The sequence below is a fragment of the Nylanderia fulva genome, unplaced genomic scaffold, assembly GCF_048542155.1.
Source record: "Nylanderia fulva isolate GAGA-0341 unplaced genomic scaffold, ASM4854215v1 Scaffold5, whole genome shotgun sequence".
In the NCBI taxonomy this organism is placed as follows: Eukaryota; Metazoa; Arthropoda; class Insecta; order Hymenoptera; family Formicidae; genus Nylanderia; species Nylanderia fulva.
Window position 1 is genome coordinate 6,327,358 of NW_028190587.1, and position 21,965 is coordinate 6,349,322.

At 35.6% G+C, this 21,965-nt stretch overlaps 2 protein-coding genes across 2 annotated transcripts in view; both read right to left on the reverse strand.

Moving 5' to 3' along the window:
* exex (motor neuron and pancreas homeobox extra-extra) overlaps positions 1 to 1,616 on the reverse strand; it is a 28,695-nt gene extending 27,079 nt beyond the window's left edge. The window contains 1 exon segment of the mRNA XM_029316727.2: positions 2 to 1,616. Within this exon segment, the coding sequence (XP_029172560.1) occupies positions 2 to 958 (957 nt within the window). The 5' untranslated portion in view covers positions 959 to 1,616.
* A 10,087-nt stretch (positions 1,617 to 11,703) lies between these two features.
* On the reverse strand, positions 11,704 to 21,713 carry LOC114941724 (uncharacterized). The gene is given in 10 exon segments (XM_029316822.2): positions 11,704 to 12,291; positions 12,625 to 12,738; positions 13,063 to 13,275; positions 13,477 to 13,576; positions 13,660 to 13,760; positions 14,524 to 14,600; positions 16,629 to 16,911; positions 16,913 to 17,019; positions 19,393 to 19,575; positions 20,154 to 21,713. Coding segments are annotated over 10 exon segments (2,133 nt in total). The 5' UTR covers positions 20,953 to 21,713; the 3' UTR covers positions 11,704 to 12,135.
* Positions 21,714 to 21,965: the final 252 nt, after the last annotated feature.

Sequence of the window (21,965 nt, forward strand, 5' to 3'; positions counted from 1 at the left end):
TCGCGAGAGCCTGGTGGCCCAGGACGCCATTGCTCGTAGGATCCTCCGAGCCGGGAGATATTGGAGGGCTGGAAGCGGCGCTGCGACTCGCGTTGCTTCCAGGACTGGCGCTCCCGGTCCGCGTCGGATCCACGTCGACGGACGTGTCGTCCTCGACGTTCTCCAACCGGTCGTTCCGGTAGTTGCTGGTCCCCGTTTCCGGCCTGAACTGGTTCCGCTGGACAGACACGCCGGATTCGGCAGGGTGAAGACCGAGGACGGTGCCGCGATCGGTGGAGTGTCTCTCCCGAGCCTCCAGACCGGGCGACTCGGACTTGTGATGCTGAATAAAGGGATTTAAGGGGTTTCCCAGGGTGGTCCTTTGGTCCACGGGGCATCTGATGGCGCTGGGAGATTCTCGTTCCTGAATCCCGCTAAGATTCAGACTGTCGGATTGGCTTCTGGAGAACGCTTTCTGCCGATCGGCCGCCGACTGCTCGATTTCATTCTGCTTCGTGGCACGACCCAGAAGCGCGTCGATGCAGAAGGATGTCTTGCCGATGGAGCTGCTGTGTTGATTGGACGAGCTGAGGATGTAGTTTTGCGGCGACGACGTTCTTCCGGGAGAGCTTTCCGACTCGCGGCAACGATTCGTCGCTATTTCGTCGCTGAAACATTTTCTAGTAGGGTTTTCCGAGTCCTGGAAGAAAGCAGGATTCACGTGGTCCTTGGAGAAACGTTTGTTCCCGGCGTCGTCGTGGTACCTAATCACTCTGTCTTCCGTCACGTCCGGCGATCTAGCACCCACGAAACGCACTTCCTCGAGCGATCTCACTCGACTGTTCAGCGGCGATCTAGCGTCCTCCGATCTAGGCGAGGATCCGGAATCCTGGAGCCTCTGTTGAAGATTGTAGAGATGTCGCGGATGCTGATGCAAATCTTCCGAGACCATCTGCGCGTTGTAATGCATAGCTGCCATATCCTGCGATCACTGTAGATCTCTAACACATGCTTCCCGATGATATTGTCTTTCAATATCAACACTAATCGGAACTAGACGCTTTGGTGTCCACTTGTTATCAATGATTCTCGCTACCGACACTGATTCGAACGAGTCCGTGGAGCTCAAACTGCTTAAAGGACCGATAATTGAGCGAGTAAGGTGTAGCAGAATGGCTCTTAAATCAAACAAACACTGTGATTGAAGCTATCCCTATTTAGGATAAAGTCTCCATCCGATCTAGACGATTCCTCGAACCGATCGATTAGTGTAGACGATATTTCCTGCAGACGACGTGTCTGCCCTGTGTCTGAACGGCACAGTTTCTTCGCACAGTTTCGAACGTGAATGTCATCGGAGTGATCGGTAACCGATTCATAGATCGGCCCCTCGATCGTTCCTCGCGATTATGTCACAATCTTCACACGAGGCCGACGACACGAGCAGGCGGCTCGGCGTCGCATCGCAAAGTGACGTTGCGGATGACCGCGTGTCCGCCGAAAAAGCTTCCCCACTAGACGGAATCGTTGCAGCTGGCTCTGACTACGCCCATCGTGGATCGGGCGTGTCCGAGAGCTACACCCACCGGATCCTCGCGGCGGGAGCGAGACCGAGCGAGGCACTTCCGTTCGGATGTGACGGGGATGGTGATGCCACCCTAGACGGCGAACTTCCCCCCTTCGACCAATCAGAAGTCGTTCGCGGCACCGACGCGAGACAGAGACGCACCGATGCTCGCCACGTGACCGCGCTAGTCGGAAGAAGAGGCAAATAGGCGTGAAGATGTGTGGCGAGGGTGCGAGCGGATGGACGATTCCGCGGCGTCTTCTTGGGGATTCTTGATGCGCCTCGCGGTGGATATCGGAGACGGGGATTGTAATCGATATTATCGCGTCATTAATTTAACTGTAACTCGAGTCCGATGATTACCCACTGAGTCTGACTCGGTGAAACCGTTCGGCTAAAAGATGGTGGTAAAATTGGCCAAATTGTCAACGAGAGATATTTCGGGTTTTCTTCCCCGAGAGGAGGATAATGATAATCATCCCGCGTCACGTAATCTGCGATATGATAATTCGCGGTATTTTATATATCATCCACTGTCATTGAATTTGTCTTTCTAATGACTCCTACAATATTAAGAAAATAAAATAAAATTGAGGTTCCGGATTACGGGGACGCAAATCATCCGTAAATCGATCTTGTTGGAAACTATAAACGTATTTCTTCTAATCTTCTTCTCAAAATATCTTCCAGAAACTCAACCCTCCCAATTATTCTCAAATAAAACTCGATGATTGCTAATGATTCATTTCTTTATCTTTTGGAAATTTTCTTATTTTATAAATTAATATCACTGTGAAAAAAATGTGTTAACTTGACTAAACCTTTCAACTAAATTACTATTTTGTTAATTGAACGCATAATAGAATTTAAGTCAAATATATATTTAATACATTATATTTAATTTAAATATTTTGATATATTTAATAACAAAATAATATTTAGTTGAAAGGTTTAATCAAGTTAACAATTTTTTTCAGTGTATATTCCTAATTTCGACAGATTTTTTTGTTACATTTATCTTTCTTAGTTATTGACAACCCCATGTAGGCCCGGTTCCACACAAACGTCGGTTAACTTTAATCTCCGATTAAATTATATCTATATCGCTTTTTAGGTATATATGTGAAAAGAGACAAAGATATAGTTTAACCGGAGGTTAAAATTAACCGACGTTTGTGGAACCGGGCCGTGATGAATCATATATAAAAACAAAGAATAAATGTGTAAAATGTTTAAGTGTTCAGATGCTTTCACAATGTATCTACACACAATTTCTTAACATTATTATATCTGTCGATTATAACTTTTCATAGATAGATTAACTAAGTAATCCGAACTTGTGTAAATATACACATATCTAGTTGTTGGGATTACTTAAAGTATGCGATAATGTTGATTATCTAAAAAATGTAATCGAACAGAGATATACGTATTAGTAGATGTCCGTCTACACAGATAGCATTGCACAATACAATGAAGTATTATATCAATAATACATGTAGCGTTATCAGGCATCTAATGGTCACCTAATAGGTATCACACCCCGTATGTAATCGTCCCCTTTATCTGTTATTTCTCGTATCGACTAAACTCGTATCATACTAATATTTGACTTTCAGAGGGGGTGGAATAACGCGCCTGGTGTTAAGAAATACATATATCTCTTCAAAGTATTCCACGGTTTGTAATGCAATTGATTTCAACAATCACACACAGAACAAAAAATTATTATAAAATAAAACTTATAATAGATTAATTATATAGTAAAGTTAAAATGATAAAAAATATCTATTATTTGAATATTTCTATTTCATATTTCCATCATTTCTCTTCTATGAATATTCTTTTTATTATTATTGGATGCCCAAGGTTTGAATATACAATAATTATATATGATATAGAATTGTGGAAAAATTATTTAGGGGCGCAAAAGTGAATAATAATGCGATATAAATATGCATCGAAGGTATCGCAGACACTCGAGGCATCTAACATGTCGAAAAATGATGGATCACCTGCGTCGTGGTTCGCTACCACGAATGACCACGGTGCCTCGAAGGTAAATGGTCCGCTCTCCTCGTTTGCCCGTATGTAGCCAAATAAGAGACGAAAGAATGTTTGCTTAAGGGTCGAGGCACGTCCAGCACACTCACGGGATACTCGTTTTCACTCGTCTCTCGATACGTTTCTACGTACTCCCGTAGTAATGCTATCGCGCATTACAGTGTCGTGGAGCTGCTTCCTGAGCCGAGGCATTTATTTGGAAATTTTATTGCGACACCAGTTTGACCCACTTTTCGAAGAATTCGAGAAAATGGAGTTTGACATTTTTTTCAAGTTTTTCAAAGAACGAATCGTATCCCTGTTGCGCGGAATCCTTTATTTTATCAAATCTTTTCGGCCGAAATATAATTTCTATACATTAAATGTGAATGTTATTTCTATTTATTGCAAATCTCTTTTATTTTTATAAATAATAAAAATAACTCAAAAAATTGAGAATTTAGGTACATTTAAAAATATTAAAATGGCTATCGCAAAACATTATTTTACGTGATTATCTTACATGTCACTTTTTTCAATACTCTTTAATCACACCTACGTGCTATCGTGAGAAGAAATAGATTTATCGGATGATAATAATTTTGTAAAATTATTTTGAACTAAATTTTTTTATCCTAATTTTTATGTATTTTCTCTTTTTACTGTAAATAAATTCTAATGGTATCTGTACGCGATTACCGTTTCGAAATTATTTTGTAACACGAATCAATCCTTGAACCTGTACAGATTCTACGCCACTGACGACATATCAGGGTCCATGCAGGTAGTAAACATATATGTATATATCGTATTGTGGATCGCTAGCACGTACAAACAGGTAGCTTTCTGTCACCTTTGGTTACCGAGTAAACATCAAACGATTTTTAACCACCGATTATGCTCCGTCACGATAAGCGCGAGAGAATTCCTCCACTGTCCTCCACCATATCTTTATTCGATTGAACAAAACTCTGTTCAAGAATGCCCGTTAAAAACAAATTTTTGGGATCGTGTATTTTTAAAAAATATTATTCACAATCGGAAAATAATATTACGTTGCGAAAAATTGCGTTTTATTCACGATAAATATAATTATATGTGTGTCATTAACAGTGTTGCGCTTGGATAATTATAAAATTAGCTAGATAAAGATGAGATAAAAATATGTAAATTTATCTTAGATAAGATGAAGATGATTTTGTTTTAAATATATCTAATAATAGATAAAAAATAAAATTATACGGCGAGCTAGATAATTTTCCAGACAATAATTTTTAAAACTGCTTATGCTAAACACAGTTATAAAAAAATGTAAATTATAAAAAGGATATAAAAATATATGTATTCATATTTTTATTTATACATTTTTATCGCTTACTGCTTAAGTTCTACTATTTAAGTATTTTTATGTGCTATGATTCTAAATCAAAATTATCTGAAAATTATTCTAGATAATTTAGTAACGATACTTTTTTTTTTGTCTAAGATGCAGATATAACATTTATTTTTATATACAAATAATATATATTTTATAATATGTATATTATAATATAATAATATATATTTTTATTATCTATATAAAGATAAGATGACGCCAAAGTTTCATTTACATAATTTTATTTAGATAACAGCAAACACTGGTCATTAATTGAATTATTAAATTGTTCCAAGAATTTGAGTAAATGCCTTTTCCAGATAATAATTTTTAAAACTGCTTATGCTAAACACAGTTATAAAAAAATATAAATTATAAAATGGATATAAAAATATATGTATTCATATTTTTATTTATACATTTTTATCGCTTACTGCTTAAGTTCTACTATTTAAGTATTTTTATGTGCTATGATTCTAAATCAAAATTATCTAAAAATTATTCTAGATAATTTAGTAAAGATATTTTTTTTTCGTCTAAGATGCAGATATAACATTAATTTTTATATACAAATAATATATATTTTATAATATGTATATTATAATATATAATAATATATATTTTTATTATCTATATAAAGATAAGATGACGCCAAAGTTTCATCTATATAATTTTATTTAGATAACAGCAAACACTGGTCATTAATTGAATTATTAAATTGTTCCAAGAATTTGAGTAAATGCCTTTCTCATAAATAAGCATGTCCGCGTTAAATCGATAACGTTGGACATTTTTAACAATGCACACGTGGCGCGATAGTACAAAGTCCTGATAATTATCCTTCACTTGATAATGTTAATTGGCAAGCGATTAGATTTCGCGGCTTTTTTGCCAATCGGAAGAATTCGCGAACGTATTAGATATGAAACGAGAGAAAGAAGGAAATGTGTATCTCTTTTTGGCGAAAGTAATTAACAATTTGATAATGCTTAATTCGCACGTCGCGCTCCTTATCCGATACGATAAGATTGCTGTTTCGATTAGTTATCGCCGACCACTGATAAGTCTTAATTGATGTCGCGTATTCGCTTATCGCGAATTGTCTATATTTATGTAAATATCGTTAATTGCGTCTTATCAAAAATCGTGCGACGCTCTTATCGGTCTAATTTCAATTTGCTCATTTTACATGTTGCAAAAGTGACACCACTTAGGCCATTTCTTTTTTTTTATGTAACGCGAAGCAAACAATATGTGATCGGCGAGATCAAAAAAACTCTCTCACGGTTCTCCAGCAAAGATGCAACAGTCCGGACTTTTCCGATTATTTGTTATTATCGTTATCATATATGATATTTCATAAGCTGATGCAATGTAAAAGCAAAAATACTGTTAGAAAGTTATTTAATATAGAATATGAGTAATATTAACTTTATTTTGTCCCACTTTAATCATTTTTCATTCTGTTGGTTAAATCTTTGTGGACATTATGAATAAAACTAAAAAAAAATATTTGTTAAAAAATAATTATATTTCTGCTAAAAATTTGAAGTTACTTTGAGTTTTTATCAAACTTCAAAATTTGACATTATTTAACGATGCTATAATTATTATCTGTTATTGATAAATATGTGTATGATAATCTCGCAAAATAAAAAAACTCTTTTGATAAAGTTTTATAAATAAAAAGAAATTATACATATCTTATTATTAATACATGAAATGGAATATTATGAGTCCTTTAATATATTTGAGAATTTAAAAAATACGTATGAATCACTGTAAATATCAGATAGAGATTGTACGGTAATTTTGATATAAATAGATTTATAAAATATTAATTTTATTAAAAAGATAAGTAAGTCATCATTGGTAGCGAATACATATCTCCACTTTAGATTAAGAAGTAGTAATAACAAATAAAACTATATAATCGATTTATAAGTTTTCCAATAAAGCTGTGTATCCAATAATCTATCGATCGCTTTATCAACTTGGACATAAAAAAATCACGTGCAAAAATATAATTTGTTCAATAGAAATTTCCTATCCGCTCGATTATATCTCGTCATTGCGTCATTAATATTCGCGTGTAGCTACATATTTTCACATACACATGGAAACATACTTAAGAAAGATTTCATACGCGATAACGTTCATTTCTAGCTATCATTACAAATGCGGAAATTAATTGCGCGATTTCAATAATCAGTTCTAAGGAACGGTAAGTTTTTCACGATGTCGTCGGGCTCTGCACAATTACGCGCGAGTCGCTCCGTTCCGGAGGGTGCAATTATGCCGTTTAACGAATATCATGGCGTCTTTCGACTCGATGGTCCACCCTCTCCGGATCCGGCGTTCGATCTCCTCTGCTCTCCCGAGCTCCGCCAGGGAAGTCCTATTCCGTAATTAGAATCTCCCAGCCCCCTAGGAGGCCTTCGCGACCGACTTCGCCCCCTCACCGGCCATTACTTTTAATGGCGTTGTTAATGAAACTAGGTGTCGCCAAATTAACCTCCCATTCCAGCTGTGCTCAACCGTAAACGAAAAGCGCTGCGCGGAAAAACGCGTAATTAAATTTCTCTAATTATGTCGCCGTGTGATTATCGCCGATAATAGACTGCTGCTTCGTAAATCACTTTTGATAGACTTTTAATAAATTTGCAGATCATGGGAGAGCTTTTAGAATGTTAGAGCATTTTTTCGTCAATCATCTTTCGCATCGCGATATAAATGCATTATATGAGCGAAGGAGTGTATATATATATATATATATATGTATTATTAAAATAATACAATTTTCCGAAATTATAACAATTAAAAACACAACTTGCAAGAGCAAATCTTAAACTCTTGTCAGATTTATTAGAGATAAGAGTGAGATCGATCGTAAAACACTTGGTACTTTGATATTTTAATACTATACAAATAGCTTAGAAAAGTATTTTAATTATTGTATTTTATCATTATTACGCTAATCACAAATTTATTAAAATATAAATTTCACGATGGAAGAATAAATTTAATTTAGTTGAAATCATATTTTCTCTTATTAAATCTACTTTTACAATTAAACAATGTTTGCTGTTAGCTAAATAAAATTATATAGATGATCTAGATGAAACTTTGGTGTCATTTTATCTTTATGTAGAATTGTGTTTCGCATAAGCAGTTTTAAAAATTGTTAACTAGAAAAATATCTAGATAAATCGCCATATAATTTGATATTCATCTAGATACATTTAAAACAAAATCACCATCTTATCTGAGATAAATTTCCATATTTTTATCCCACCTTTATCTAGCTAATCGCCATATAATTTGATATTCATCTAGATACATTTAAAACAAAATCACCATCTTATCTGAGATGAATTTCCATATTTTTATCCCATCTTTATCTAGCTAATTTAGAAATCATCTAAGCACAACAGTGCAATGAAATCTCTCGACGTTACATTTGAATTGAGTGAAGAGACTTTCATCCTTTCTGGGATGACGTGATATTAATGGAAAGTTCTTATACGGCGAGATACATGAATTCTTTCGCTTATAGGCACCCGATTGAAAATTATTATCTAGAAAAATATCTAGATAAATCGCCATATAATTTGATATTTATCTAGATACATTTAAAACAAAATCACCATCTTATCTAAGATGAATTTCCATATTTTTATCCCACCTTTATCTAGCTAATTTAGAAATCATCTAAGCACAACAAAATCACCATCTTATCTAAGATAAATATTCATATATTTATCCCACCTTTATCTAGCTAATTTAGAAATCATCTAAGCACAACACTGCAATGAAATCTCTCGACGTTACATTTGAACTGAGTGAAGAGACTTTCATCCTTTCTGGGATGACGTAATATTAAAGGAAAGTTCTTATACTGCGAGATACATGAATTCTTTCGCTTATAGGTACCCGATCGAAAATTATTATCTAGAAAAATATCTAGATGAATTGTCATATAATTTGATATTCATCTAGATACATTTAATACAAAATCACCATCTTCCTATACTATATTATAAATCACCAAGTTCTTATACGGCGAGATACATGAATTCTTTCGCTTATAGGCACCCGATCAAAAATTATTATCTAGAAAAATATCTAGATGAATCGCCATATAATTTATATATAATTTGATATTCATCTAGATACATTTAATACAAAATTACCATCTTATCTAAGATGAATTTCCATATTTTTATCCCACTTTTATCTAGCTAATTTAGAAATCATCTAAGCACAACACTGCAATGAAATCTCTCGACGTTACATTTGAACTGAGTGAAGAGACTTTCATCCTTTCTGGGATGACGTAATATTAAAGGAAAGTTCTTATACTGCGAGATACATGAATTCTTTCGCTTATAGGCACTCGATTAAAAATTATTATCTAGAAAAATATCTAGATGAATTGTCATATAATTTGATATTCATCTAGATACATTTAATACAAAATCACCATCTTCCTATACTATATATTATAAATCATCAAGTTCTTATACGGCGAGATACATGAATTCTTTCGCTTATAGGCACTCGATTAAAAATTATTATCTAGAAAAATATCTAGATAAATCGCCATATAATTTAATATTCATCTAGATACATTGAATACAAAATCACCATCTTTCTATACCATATTATAAATGACTTTCATCCTTTCTGGGATGACGTGATATTAATGGAAAGTTCCTATACGTCGAGATACATGAATTCTTTTGCTTATAGGCACTCGATCGAAAATTATTATCTAGAAAAATATCTAGATAAATCGCCATATAATTTAATATTCATCTAGATACATTTAATACAAAATCACCATCTTCCTATACTATATTATAAATCACCAAGTTCTTATACGTCGAGATACATAAATTCTTTCGCTTATAGGCACCCGATCAAAAATTATTATCTAGAAAAATATCTAGATGAATTGTCATATAATTTGATATTCATCTAGATACATTGAATACAAAATCACCACCTTCTCATACCATATTATAAATCACCAAGTTCTTATACGGCGAGATACATGAATTCTTTCGCTTATAGGCACTCGATCAAAAATTATTATCTAGAAAAATATCTAGATAAATCGCCATATAATTTAATATTCATCTAGATACATTTAATACAAAATCACCACCTTCTCATACCATATTATAAATCACCAAGTTCCTATACGTCGAGATACATGCTTTCTTTCGCTTCTACGCACCCGATTGCAGCCCGAGAGAGAATCGCGATCGGGAGGGCGACCAAGGAGGGTTTGAAAACCACTGGTCCGGGCTGATTATCGCGGTAACCACCCCCCGAGCGCCAATTAATCTTAACTTTTACGGGGCAAACACTTTTCATTAAGCCCGCCTCTCCCGCCGGCGTCGGCGTTTCGTCGTCCCACCCGGCCTCGTTTCTCGCAGCTTCAGCCACCCTCGCGAACCACCCCATTTTTCCTCACTCCACTCTCCGTTCAACCCCCATCCCTTTCATCCCCCGTCCCGCTTCGTCGCTCGTCCTCCTTCGGCCACGGCGAAGAACGGCAAGGAAAATGGCTCCCCAGACAAGCGTTTAATCTGGCTCTAATTAGCAACTTACCCTCCACCATTGCTCTCGCTTTCTCCCTCCTGCATCTCGCGGTAAGTGCATTCTCTCTGTGACCAATCCCGTTCTCTTTCTGTTTCCGCCGAGGACAGGAGTGGATCCACATATCTCGGGCCCCTAAAGTGGAAGGGTTGAATAATATCTCCTCTCCTTTATTTCTCATTAATTAATCCTCGCGAGGATGGACCAACTTTTTCTATCTCTCGCACGATTTATTTTCTAATTAATTTCTTGGATATTCGTATTTTACGAGAATTTTTTAAAATTAGGAAAAGCACGTTTCTTCGCTTCCTAGGAATGATGCGAAAGATACTTTGTACGATGAGATCGATAATCGTTTGTTAATTAAGGATAATTAATTATATATTGAAAATGATGAAACTTGAATTATAGAATTGTCAAGAAATAATGGATTAATATCATTTGTTGTAATTATTTATCAAGAGGGAATTCTCTGAAGGTTTCAGTTATCCTTCGTAGGACATTTACGGGTGAATGTATAGGAAGTGGCCATGCTTACAGATGGTCGATAACAGGAAGTAAACGTTCAAGTATCGACGTTGAAGTAAAGTACACATCTATAATCATGTGACGTTAAAGAAATCAGCTGCATTTTATAAATATGTTTTTGAAATAAAAATAAGAATATTGAACAATCTGACGTAAGAATGAAATAAATGCGTACATCGATCTAGCACAAATAAAAATAATATTTATCATTATGGAGGAAAAGTTTATCTATGCTTATCGAGAAATCAACAGAAAATTAAATTTTGATAATGTTGCTAATTTTAATTTACTACTGTTATCGGGATTTTTTTATAACTTCTGCCTTTGTTCATATTTTTCAAATATATGGTATATATTTCATGGTTGGAAAAATATAATTTTTTTTACAGACAGAATCTCAAGACAAATTTAATCAATTCTCATATATTATATTACATCACGTGTCATTAAAGTAAATACTTTTAAAATACGTAATATTTTTCGAATTTCTACATAAAATATAAATAATTATTATAAAAATCATTTCAATTCAATAATAATTTGTTATATTAATTTAAAAATAAATATTTAAATAACAGAACTAAATTCGAAAACAAATGCCTTTCGATTTGAATATGCGTGATAATAAATTATTACAACAACAACGAAACTTACAAGCAGTTCAAATGTTGTTTCAATTACATTAAATGTCCCATTCATTACTATATTAATCAACATCTCGACAACTTTGTCCCGGCATAGTAAATTGCTCATTGGGATATATTGATTGTAATTTTTATAACATTTCGTTATCAGCTTTGAATATACTTTATAAACAACGCCGTAACAAGCATCATGTTTCTTGGCACTTTCGAGAGAGAGAGTGCCTGCTGTTCAAGAATAATCAAATCGAGAATACGATCGCAAAAGTTCTTAAAGAATGAGTCAAGACTTTGGTAACTGGTGCGTGTCGTTCTCGCATGTTCTCTTCTTTTTTTTTTTTTGGGCAGCGAAGCAACCCACAAGCTTCGAAGGAACTGAGACATCTCTTCTTCGCTTAGCTCATAACTTTATCGATCCAGGGTACGAATTTCTGAATATTGGTGTACACCCCGGGCAGGTGTTCGCGACCGCACCCGATGCCCCAGGAAACCAAACCGATCAAAACGTGTCTGCCTTCCACCGACATCGTGAGTGGTCCACCCGAATCACCCTATTTTACAAATTAAATTGATTTATACGCACAATTTTCAATAGTTCTATACTGAAAAAAATTATTAATTAATTAATATTTATTTCAATACTGCCAAATAAATCATTTATTATATTAAATAAATATTTTTCAAATCAAATTAATATTATTAATTTCAAATAAATGATTTGTATTGAAATCAATACTTATTCGAATTAATTATCAAATTTATTAATTTAATATAAGTAAATATTTGTTCGACCATTCTGTATAGTTTGTCTCTTAATATTTGCATTGAATCTACATTTAATTAATTAATTATATAATTGATCTATATTTAATTAATCTCATTACCTGACAAGAATCTCGTCCACCCTCTTTATAACCTGCGCATAGGAATACATCGTGAATGGTCTCTCTTCTTCCAGCTGCTCTGAACCATCTCTGACACCTCTCGTTCGGTATTACCTGAACAAAAATATATAACAATGATTTATTATAATAATAAAAATTATCTACCACTTAATTGAATATTATATGTATGTGTATCTCTTAATATTTTTTTAATAAACCAACTCTTGTCAAAGTTTCTTCATAAAATAAAATATTAAATCTATATTATATACCAATCTTAAAAATTAAAAACATCGTTTAAGATAAAAAAAAGCTATAGAAAAAAATACATCACACTTGAAAAATCTGATATTATTATGTATATTATAAGGCGTATAATTCGCTGTCGGGGAGCGTTTTATCGTCAAAGGCAAAATACGTCGCCGAGAGTGTACTCACTTCGACGTCGACTTCTTGAAGAACGGATGGTGCCGAAGTTTGACCATGTCTGGTTCGTCCCCAACCAGCGACGGTTGCGGTTCTGCCGGAGAGCTTCAAATTCCTCGCCGGCAGGCAAACCGGGACAATGTGCTGCTTGAAAGCTACCGTCCGAGACAGCTTAACCAAAGCCACGTCGTTCCGAAAATCGGTAGGAGAATATTGCGGGTGTACCTGTTATATTATCCGACTTTTAGCACTATTGTTCTCGAGTTATCATCTTTCTCCCTCAATAAGGGATCGAATTCTCTTGAAAAAAAAAAGTATTCATATTTTTTTTTCTTATCATATTTGGGACATGCATTGTGTGCTCTTGCAAGTATAATACATTTTCAGAGTAATAAGATTTAAAAATCGTATTTTCAAAGACAAAACCTCTTTCCTCTCGATGTTGTATTCCTCGTGGAGCAGCCGCTCTGCTGCATCTCGAACGTCCCACTCTCCAAGTCGAACTTTCAAATTGTTGTTCGGCGTCCTGGCGTACAAAATATGCATATCGATCAACATTCTTATCACACCCCTTACGAGAACGTAATATCGCGATACTAAAATACTAACGTCGCGACACAGTGAGCTGCGGTGACGACCCATCGGTTGTTCAGCAAGGCGCCACCGCAGGATAGCTTCTTGCTGAGAAATCCCGATTTGATAATAGCGGCCTGTAACAGAGCCAGGGTTTGCTGTTATCTCAATCAAATTGTACAGCTGATCATCTAGATGAAATTTTGACGTTATCTTATTTTTATACAGGTAATACAAATATATGTATATTATTCATATTATTTACTCCAATTGATTACTCCAAGATTTTCTCGTCACGAATGAAATTATCTTAGATGAGATAATTTTATCTTAGATGAGATAACAATTTTCAAAATATAATTATCTAAATGAATCGCTACATAATTTTATCTAGATGTATTCAAAATCATCTTTGTCTTATCTGAGAAGAAAACTTGAGTAGTAGAACTTAAGCATATTCCTTTACATTTTTTATAACTATAACTTTTTTTACACAAGCAATTTAAAAAATATATAATTATCTAGATGAATGGCTACATGATTTTATCTAGATATATTCAAAATTATTTTCATCCTATCTGAGATGAATTTACATATTTTCATCTTATCTTTATCCAGATAATTTAAAAATCATCTAAGCACAGTACTGAACAGAGCGAAGACGTCAAGAGACTCGTTTAACAGTGCATTACATGAAATATGCATCCACGTCACGGCTCGCGGGCCTTTGGAGAAGATTTAATAGATTATTTTTCCCTCTCTTTCTCTTTCTTCCTCGCTAGACGAGCAAATTGATGGCTCGTCTCCGATGAATAATGCAGAGGAAAGGAAGAGTGTATGTGTGTCGCTCGCTCGAAAGATATTTATGGTGGCCGAGCAGTGACAGGAGAAGGATCTCACCTGCCACGGATGGCTGCCGAAACTGGACGAGTGTCCTCCGACAATCCTGTTGCTCCTGGTGTAGAGCTCGCCGCAGCCTGAAACGACGAGCACCTTATTAGAAATCAGGAATACGCGTGAAAGAAGAAGAGTGCCTGATATAATTTCTGTGACGGTGACATTACATATGATATTTGACAGTTGTGGGGTGACGTTTGGATTTTCTGGGTGGGATCGAAAAGCTGCTGCACTTGTGCGATTTGCAGTCGTAAAGAGGAAAATGAAAATATACGCAGTGTATAAAAAGGATAAGCTTATGCTGAAAAAAATTTTTTTTAACTGATACTTTCTACAATTATTGCGTGCAATTAAACTTATATAGAAGATTGTTTGCGCGTTGGCGAGAGACAGAAAGCAGAAAATAAGTATATAGCGAGTTATTATAACTGTAGAAAGTTCACGCAACTTTGAAGAATATATTATAATTTTATTACACCGCGATAGAGAGATGTTATTCAAGATTGATTACTCCAAGATTTTCTCGACACGAATGAAATCTTTATAAATATGAATACAATTCAAAATATATAAATACAAATGAAATAGATACACGCATATACATATTTATATCTTTATATTAAAAATATTAAAACACCATATAATCAATTTTTATATTTCAAGATATTCTTTATCCTATATCTCATATTTCTATTTTATAGTTTAATATTTAGGAGAACCAGACCATTATTAAGAATAAAATACAATTATTTATTTCTTCCATTTTCTGTTGCGTCTTCTATTCAGTATCGTCTTTCTTGTTTTTCGCTTTTTCTGTTTTTCTGTCCTGGTTTTGTCTTCTGTAAAGTCATTTTTCAGCGTTCTCTCATTTTTTGTCTTCGCAAATCCAGTTTTCCGGCAGCTTTTTGTACAGTAAAATGTGCGATGTGATGGCGGAAGTACTCATTCTCGTGCAGTTTCCGTGCGAAAAATTGCGTGCTCGTTTGGATATTGTCTCGGCCATGAAACTTTTTCGATTATTCAGATATACGTGGATCAATAGTTTATCTCAATCTATATTTTATCAGTAAATGTATCATTTATCATCATGTATCAGTTATCAGTAAATGTAGCATTTCGTGTGTCATTTGTTTTACAAAACTCGTCACAGTTACGTCTCGTAATATCATGTGTTTCTGTAATCATTTTCGTCGAAGCTAAAAATCATCTTCTATCTTTGTAATACTTTTTAAAATCCACTTATTTTTTCTGGATCATCGATAGATCGTACTCAATACTTATCTATTAGACCGCATACTTAATAACACGCATCTGTCTTCTAATCTAACATAATTAGATTAGAATCAAATCTAATGCTTGTTTGCGATCGATTACAGTTCAATCGACGTCGAACGTATCCAAACTAATAATCAAGTGCGATCTAGAACTCTCAGTCTGCTGCTGATCGAAGTGCAACAAGTGCAAAGAAGCGTATGCTCGATCATTTTGATTGAAAAAAAACTATACGAATTTCAGTGTTCGCTGTTATCTAAATAAAATTATATATAGATGATCACCTGGTTGCAATTTTGACGTAACCTTATCTTTGTATAGATAATAAAAAAATATATTATCTATATCTGCATCTTAGACGACAAAAATGTTACTTTTACTCAATTATCTAGACTAATAATCAGATAATTTGGTTTACAGTCATAGTACATAAAAATATACTTAAGTAATAGAACTTAAGCATATCCCTTTCATAATTTACAATTTTTTTAATATAACTGTGTTTACATAAGCAATTTAAAAACTATAATTATGTAGATGAATCGCTATATAATTTTATCTTTTATCTAGATATATATAAATCCAAAATCATCCTCATCTTCTCCAAGATGAATTTTCCCTTATCTTTATCCAGATAATTTTAAAATCATTTAAGCACAACACTGTGGATGATTTGAAATCGCAACTTCGATGAGATCAGTCTTCCATCCAAAGGATTCTGCGCGCCTTCGGAACACCGGAAGCGTCCGAATGAACAATCCTGAGTCTCCCGACACACAAATCGACATGCACAAATCGGTGCAACCAGTCTGCGTGCGCATATTTCGTGCGATTACCACGGTATCTAGAGTAGTCCACGGCGGCACTGGACGAGTCCTCGATCGCAGGAACGTGCGTGCCGGAAGTGGCGGGTTGGTAGCCGCCACCGTCGTACTCGTCCTGGACCGGAAAATCCATCTGGACCGGATGATGATGCGGGGGCCGAGTGACGGCGTACGTCGGCCGATCGTAGCCGATCGCGAGATCGTTCGGCCGATCGTGGTTCCAGACTGTGTAAGACGGATCGTAGAGGCTCGTCGGCTTGCCGCCGCCGCTTGCGGCGAACGTGGGTCGATGGACCAGTCCCTCCTTGACCCGGAGACGGTCTTCCGGGTCTCGCCGAGCTTCCGTAAATGTTCACGTCGTCGTCCACGTACGGCTGTTGGTGCCCGAGATTTAGGGAAAACGCTGGGCAACGTAACGATTGTCGCTATATTAGCTATTCGGAATCACTCGCGTCGCGATTCAATCCATATATATTTCCAGCAGAGTTGGGTAATAACTAGTTCATTAGTTTATTTAAAATGTATTCATTTCTTTTATCTCTGAATGCCATTATTGCTTTTTTATAAACGTATTATTTTTAAATTAAAATATTCTTAATTTTTATGTTCATTTGTCATTTGTCATTGTTCATTTCTATATAAAAATAAAAATTTCTCTGTTATACATTTTAAAAGAATTAACAAACAAAATTCTAATTTAATATAAATAATGATTTTTAAAATTAACTTTTGATTTAGCTTCTGTTAACTTAATCCTTTAAACCTTTTAACTTAACTAAATTAATTTTATAAGCAATTAACTTTAACTTAATTTAGTTTGAAAAATTTCATTAACTTACCCAACCCTGATTTCCAGATTTGTAGATTAAGAATATAATACGTCAATTTAATATTAATGCAGATGCTTATACACGTGGACGATATTTTATACTTTATAGTTATAGTATACATATAATTTTTTCTTCATTATTATTCTGGAACACTTTTATTGAAATTGACAGCAATTTATCAGTTTCTAATTGGTAACAAATTGCAATAATAAAAATTGGTCAAACTTTTTTCGATAAAAAAGCAAGATTACTTTAATTTTTTTTAATGGTATCATCGTGTTCCTTTTTAACAGTAATGTAGAATCAGTAAAAAATTCAATGAGAGTACATACATTCTCATTTTAAGTTATATACATTACATTTCAATATAATATTTTAAATCCCCTAAAGCGTAATTCTTCGGTATCGAGGAAATTCACTGATAATATAAATGTCGTAAATAGTAAATAGACTTGACAATTGACTTTATGTTGTCTATAACATGTAGTTTAACTAATCAGAAATATATCAGTTTATCGTGTGTCTGAGTGAATACCTGATAAATATAATAAATCACTTGTAATACAAAAAAGATATGTTATAGTGCTTGACCAACTAGTCAAAATAATCAAAATGATCAAATACCATCAAAACAATCTCTATAATCAAGATAATAACAAATTATTTTGTAATGATCAAAATTAAATGATCAAAGCGGTCAAAATAATTCAAACAATTTATAAGTGTCTTAATTAAAAATTGTGGCAACAATTACGAGGACTATTATATATATATATATATATATATATATATATATATATATATATTTCATTATATTATTTATAGCATACAAATAATCTTCTATATATATATAATAGTCCTCGTAATTGTTGCCACAATTTTTAATTAAGACACTTATAAATTGTTTGAATTATTTTGACCGCTTTGATCATTTAATTTTGATCATTGTGTCTTAATTAAAAATTGTGGCAACAATTACGAGAACTATTATATATGGTATATATATATAGAAGATTATTTGTATGCTATAAATAATATAATGAAACAAATGTGTATGTACAATAATTTGTAATTGTTCCTGCTGCGTCAGTGACATTATTTCCTCGTGTTCCTAATCGCGCTATTGTATTGATGGTCGCGTGGTTACGGTGAGCGACTTGCGGCTTGAGAAAGCCGCGTAAGTTCTACGAACGCGTAACGCGTTTGCCGTCGCAAACTAGGTGTGAATAACTGTATTTGAAAGTATCAGGGAGCCGGTATACTCTGTCGGTGGTCTTTCGCGCGCGCAACTGGACGTTGCTGGTTGTGTAATTTCGGTTGGTGTCGCCGAATAGAAATCAGGTTACTTCCAGCCAGCTCTCCTTTCAGTAAAAAAACGATCAATCAAACTTTTTCAATCTTCCTCCAATTTAATTGGCCCAACCCTTTGATTTAAAATAACACATATGTCTCCCTGAAAGCTAATTTATAGTCATCTATCTTTTTCTATATCACACTAAATGTTCATTTTCAGATACTTACTATAAATGAAAGATCAAGATTAGATCATTGAAATTTAATGTGTTTCGAAAATTGAATATATTTACTGGAAGAGTCGGCCTCTCTCAAACGAGTCGCGCTGAAAGCCACGAAGTCTCGGTTCAGAAAGTCTCGGTTTAGCGACATTCGAGGACAGAGACTCTCTTTCAGGATGTCATAAATTTATAGCGGTACAACGAGATGGATAAAAAGGACCTCAAGAATTAATTGAGGCACATTGTTAGAATGAAAAATTCTTCTGTGAGAAGAAACAGGCGGCGTTTCTTCCGTGTTCTAAAGGATAACACAAAGGACAATTCGCAAATTTATCAATTAAAATCTACTCATTTTTGTAGTCAGAAATTGCTTCTCTACGTGCTATCGGATCTCTCGGTTCTAGAAAGGCGAGAAAAAATATAATAACTTACTGGCATTCTGTAGCAAACCCACGGTTGGTCGTATCTTTTCAGGTATGTCGTCGTCGTCAACGCAGCAGCTCCATATTAAACCTCCGGAACAAAGGTCGACAGGTCGACCACCGCCTAAAACGCAGCTAATGCTAAGGCCGCACTCGAACTTTGCGCCTTTATATTTACACGTTTGCGGTATCACTGAAACAGATTATTTTATTTCATAAATGTCAATATTTCCACGACGGATAGATTTAATATTGACGGAGATAGACGATGTTAATATGGATATATAGTAAAACATTTCGCCGTGGAAAAGTTGCTGGATTTTTTTTCAATTAAATAGAAAAACAACCAATTGTGAAAATCTGTCACAATATCGTGTTTATTCACATAATTCCAGTTTTAATTAACACCACTTTTTTAAAAAATTTATGTTTGAACTTTATCGAAAATACTTTACACTTATAATTGCGTCGATAATTAATTTTTTATCAATTTATACCAATAATGAAAAATCAAGGATGTTAAATGTCAAATTTTACAAAAATCTTGAATGTATCATATATATAAGATGATGAATTATCTTGCGCTAATTTTGTACAATTTTATATATTCCCCGTTAATAATATGTTCATTTATTTATTTATATTTTGATATGCAGCAATGTATTTTACGCTCGAGATGAATAGTTTACTCGATTAAAAGCACTTTGAATCCTTTCGACAATATCTGCAACAGCAACATCTCCGTTCCGTTTTTCGATCTTACAAACATACTTCTGCCCAGCATATCCATAAGACCACTCTGGAGATTGGAACCATGTCCTCGATGATCATTGGTGTGATTTCGCTTCTTCCTAAGCGTTTCCACTAGCAAAACACCTTGCTGCTGACTGGTGAGTTTCCTTCTTCTGCCCTGGCGATGTCCACCCAACAGTTCCTCGAGTTCTCCGCTCAGTTTCTTCTGCCTAACCTCGTCCAGAAATTCCTGAATATCAATTTCTTCCTCCACCCCTTGCAGGTCTTTCTCGAATAAATTCTGTCCGCTCCAATCCTTCGTCTCCTCCTCCTCCTTCGCGTTATGATCGAAGAAATCTTGCTGAACGTTCTTGGAGAACACCGCGTTCTGCGCAGGAAAATCCGCGTTCTCCAATATGGCGTCGGTGGTCTCGTCGCTGTTGTACGGAAAATTCGAAAAGTACTCGTACTGCTCGACCTTGTGCAAGGGCGGTCTGCCGATGACGTTCTTCAGAGTGCTCTCGATCGCTCGATTCTCGCGCGTCACTTCCTGCCGCGTCCTGTGGTTCCAGAGATTCTGCTGCTCGTCCGAGTCCTCGGCGAACCTTCTCGGCGAATTTTGGAGAACGTCGACCTTGACGAGCGAACTCGACGGTCTCGATTTCTGAGCCAGGTGTATGCCGGATCGCTGCAAGCGAGCTTCTTTAACCTTAATCGATGGAACCGGTCGGCTCGTGGCCGCGACCTTGATGTCCTCTCGGCGTTTCCACGAGTAGCTGTCATCGCGATTGAGAGCGCCGGCTACGGTGATCAGAAGCATCCCGAGCGCGAGATTCATGGTGACGTTTGTTTATTGTTTCGCGGATACCTTGCACGTCATCGCGATCTCAAAATGAAGAGAGCCTCGTCACACGGTGAAGATAATTCAAGAATGGAACATTTCTTCGGACCATTTGACGAGAAAGAGTAGAGATTTTTCAAAATCGAATTTCTCCAATATTCCAGGAGAAACCTGATTCAGTGTGAAGCTGTAAAATCTCTTTGAATGTTTGACTAGTTTAAATTTCACTGGCATGAACGTTTAAGGAATTAATTAGCATGCAGTTTCTTTGGCTCATCGACTTTTTCTTCTTCTTCCTCTTACGACTGACAACTTCCACCTCCTGTTCGATGATGAGTTAATACGGACATTTTTAAAAAAATCTTAGACTTCGAATGTGCTTAGCATAATTTAATCACCAATTAATTTTAATTAATTATAGATCCTTGACAGTCTATACGATAACAGATTCCTCACAAATCTCTAGCTTCGTCGAAGGCTCCGGCGAGATGCGCGATAATCCCGGACGATCTGTAAAATCCGATGCAAATTTTCCGCCATTTTGGTAGCACTGATTTTTCTCGGAGTCACTTCGAGCGCGTCATCGCTTTTCCAAAAGCTCCAAGTGGACGAGGACCGAATCTCCTTTTTTTTCCAAAGATCGCGCACGATCGAGAAACCGGGGTTCGAAGGTCTCCCGGGTCCTTTATGACACTTCACCGAGAGATGACAAGCCGAAGACAATGCACGCCTTCCGCACGTGGACTAGCTTAAGCCGATGTCCCACGAGTCTCGATTCGCATCTAAAGAACCGTCCGCTGCTTTCACCGGCGTCAGCTTTCCCGCAACGGCGGCGGCAGTGTCGTCCGTTGGTCCCACATTGGTTCCCCACCCTGGCCATCGTCCGAACGTGGTGCGTGTTATTTTCCATTTCTTTCCTCTTCGTTGAATTATTTTTTTGCCGCGACGCGGAATTGTCGTACTTTGAATAGCGGGAAAACTTCATTAAGATTTGGGCCACAGCCGCTTCG